This window comes from Pteropus vampyrus, unplaced genomic scaffold (assembly GCF_000151845.1).
Source record: "Pteropus vampyrus isolate Shadow unplaced genomic scaffold, Pvam_2.0 Scaffold124, whole genome shotgun sequence".
NCBI lineage: Eukaryota > Metazoa > Chordata > Mammalia > Chiroptera > Pteropodidae > Pteropus > Pteropus vampyrus.
In genome coordinates this window covers 1,509,303-1,510,601 of record NW_011888905.1, presented here as the reverse complement: position 1 = coordinate 1,510,601, position 1,299 = coordinate 1,509,303, and the positions used below count along the sequence as shown (strand labels likewise).

Below are 1,299 nucleotides of genomic sequence, written 5' to 3'. Positions count from 1 at the left end.
CCCCGCCCGGCCCCACCTGCTCGCGGGCGGCGCTGAACATGGGCTCCTGGATGTCCGTGTACATGCGGCGGAGGGCGCTGTAGCCGCCCGGGATGCTCTCCAGGTTGCTGAGGGCGCGGTCCTGGTTCCGCACCATCTCCTGCATCATGGCCGGGTTCCGAGCGAGCTCCACGGTCTGCCGGGGAAGGACATACGGCGGTGGGCCCTGCGGCCAGGGCGGCAGCTGGCCCGAGGAGGGGACCATGCCTCAGGACCATGGGGACCCAGGGTCGGCTCCACAGTGACAAAGAATAGGGCGGCAGGACCCCCTTCCTGCGCTGCCATCGAAGCTCCACCCCTGCCCCCTTTGGGGCCATCCGGGGGGCTCTGCCTAGCGAGGTGCGGTGATCCCGGAAGGGGTTAGGGCCGCGGCTCCCCTCCCTCAGGTTCGGGGGGGCTGCAGAGGTGTCAGGGAGCACAAGGCAACAGCAAGAACGGTTCTGAGAAACCCGCGGAGGCAGAAGAGAAAATCGACAGCCACTGAGCACCTGCTCCGCGCAGGCACCGGGCGAAGGAATTCACAGAGTTCGAGTCACCTCACGCCCACACTGGCAGTCCCAGGGGGGTACTTCTGTCCCTATTTTGCAGATGACAAAATGGGCTCAGAGACTCACTGCCTGGGGACACACAGCCAGCCCGTGCTTTCAAGGCCAGGTGAGTCTGCCCCACCAAGACCATCCTGTGCTTCCTGGTGACATGTCGGAGAGGAAAAGGGTTCAGGCTGGGACCCCCTCTGACCCCATCCCGGGGTCTCCGGCCGGACTAAGCCTGAGACACGGGACGGGGCTTTCTCTTCGGAGGCAAAGGCTCACTCAGCCGGGGGTGGTCTGAGTCAATTCCACGGGACAGCGGTACGTGACAGAGAAAATGAGCGTGGCTACTTCTGGTTCCCATCCAACTTGGGACGCTGTGCCTGTCCCTCTCCCAAATGCGAGCTTGCCTCTTCTGAGACAGGACTCCGTGACCACCCAGGAAGTATTTACTGAGTGACCACTCTGTGCCGGACACTGCTCTGGACACGACGGAAAATGGCGAACCTCTGCCCTCACAGAACCTGTCTTCTGAGGAGTCCAGCGCTGGGGGCCACAGCTCTGCGGAGACGGTCTTTCCCTGCCCCCAGGCGGCCGGGGCCAGGAGTTGGAGCTTCCTGAGGCCAACGCAAACCTGCCTCCCTCGGGTCTCCCTTCCCCACGGGGCCCTGCCCAGCCACAATGCCCTCAGCACCCTACCATCTGCAGTCCCAGGCCTTGGCACCCGCTG

General features: G+C 64.4%; 1 protein-coding gene across 1 annotated transcript in view; it reads right to left on the bottom strand.

The window, feature by feature from the left end:
• The window catches only part of UBQLN4 (ubiquilin 4), a 13,710-nt gene that overhangs the window by 9,536 nt on the left and 2,875 nt on the right, over positions 1-1,299 (bottom strand). Inside the window, exon 3 of the mRNA XM_023534299.1 lies at positions 17-246. Within this exon, the coding sequence (XP_023390067.1) occupies positions 17-246 (230 nt within the window). The remainder of the gene's footprint in view (positions 1-16; positions 247-1,299) is intronic.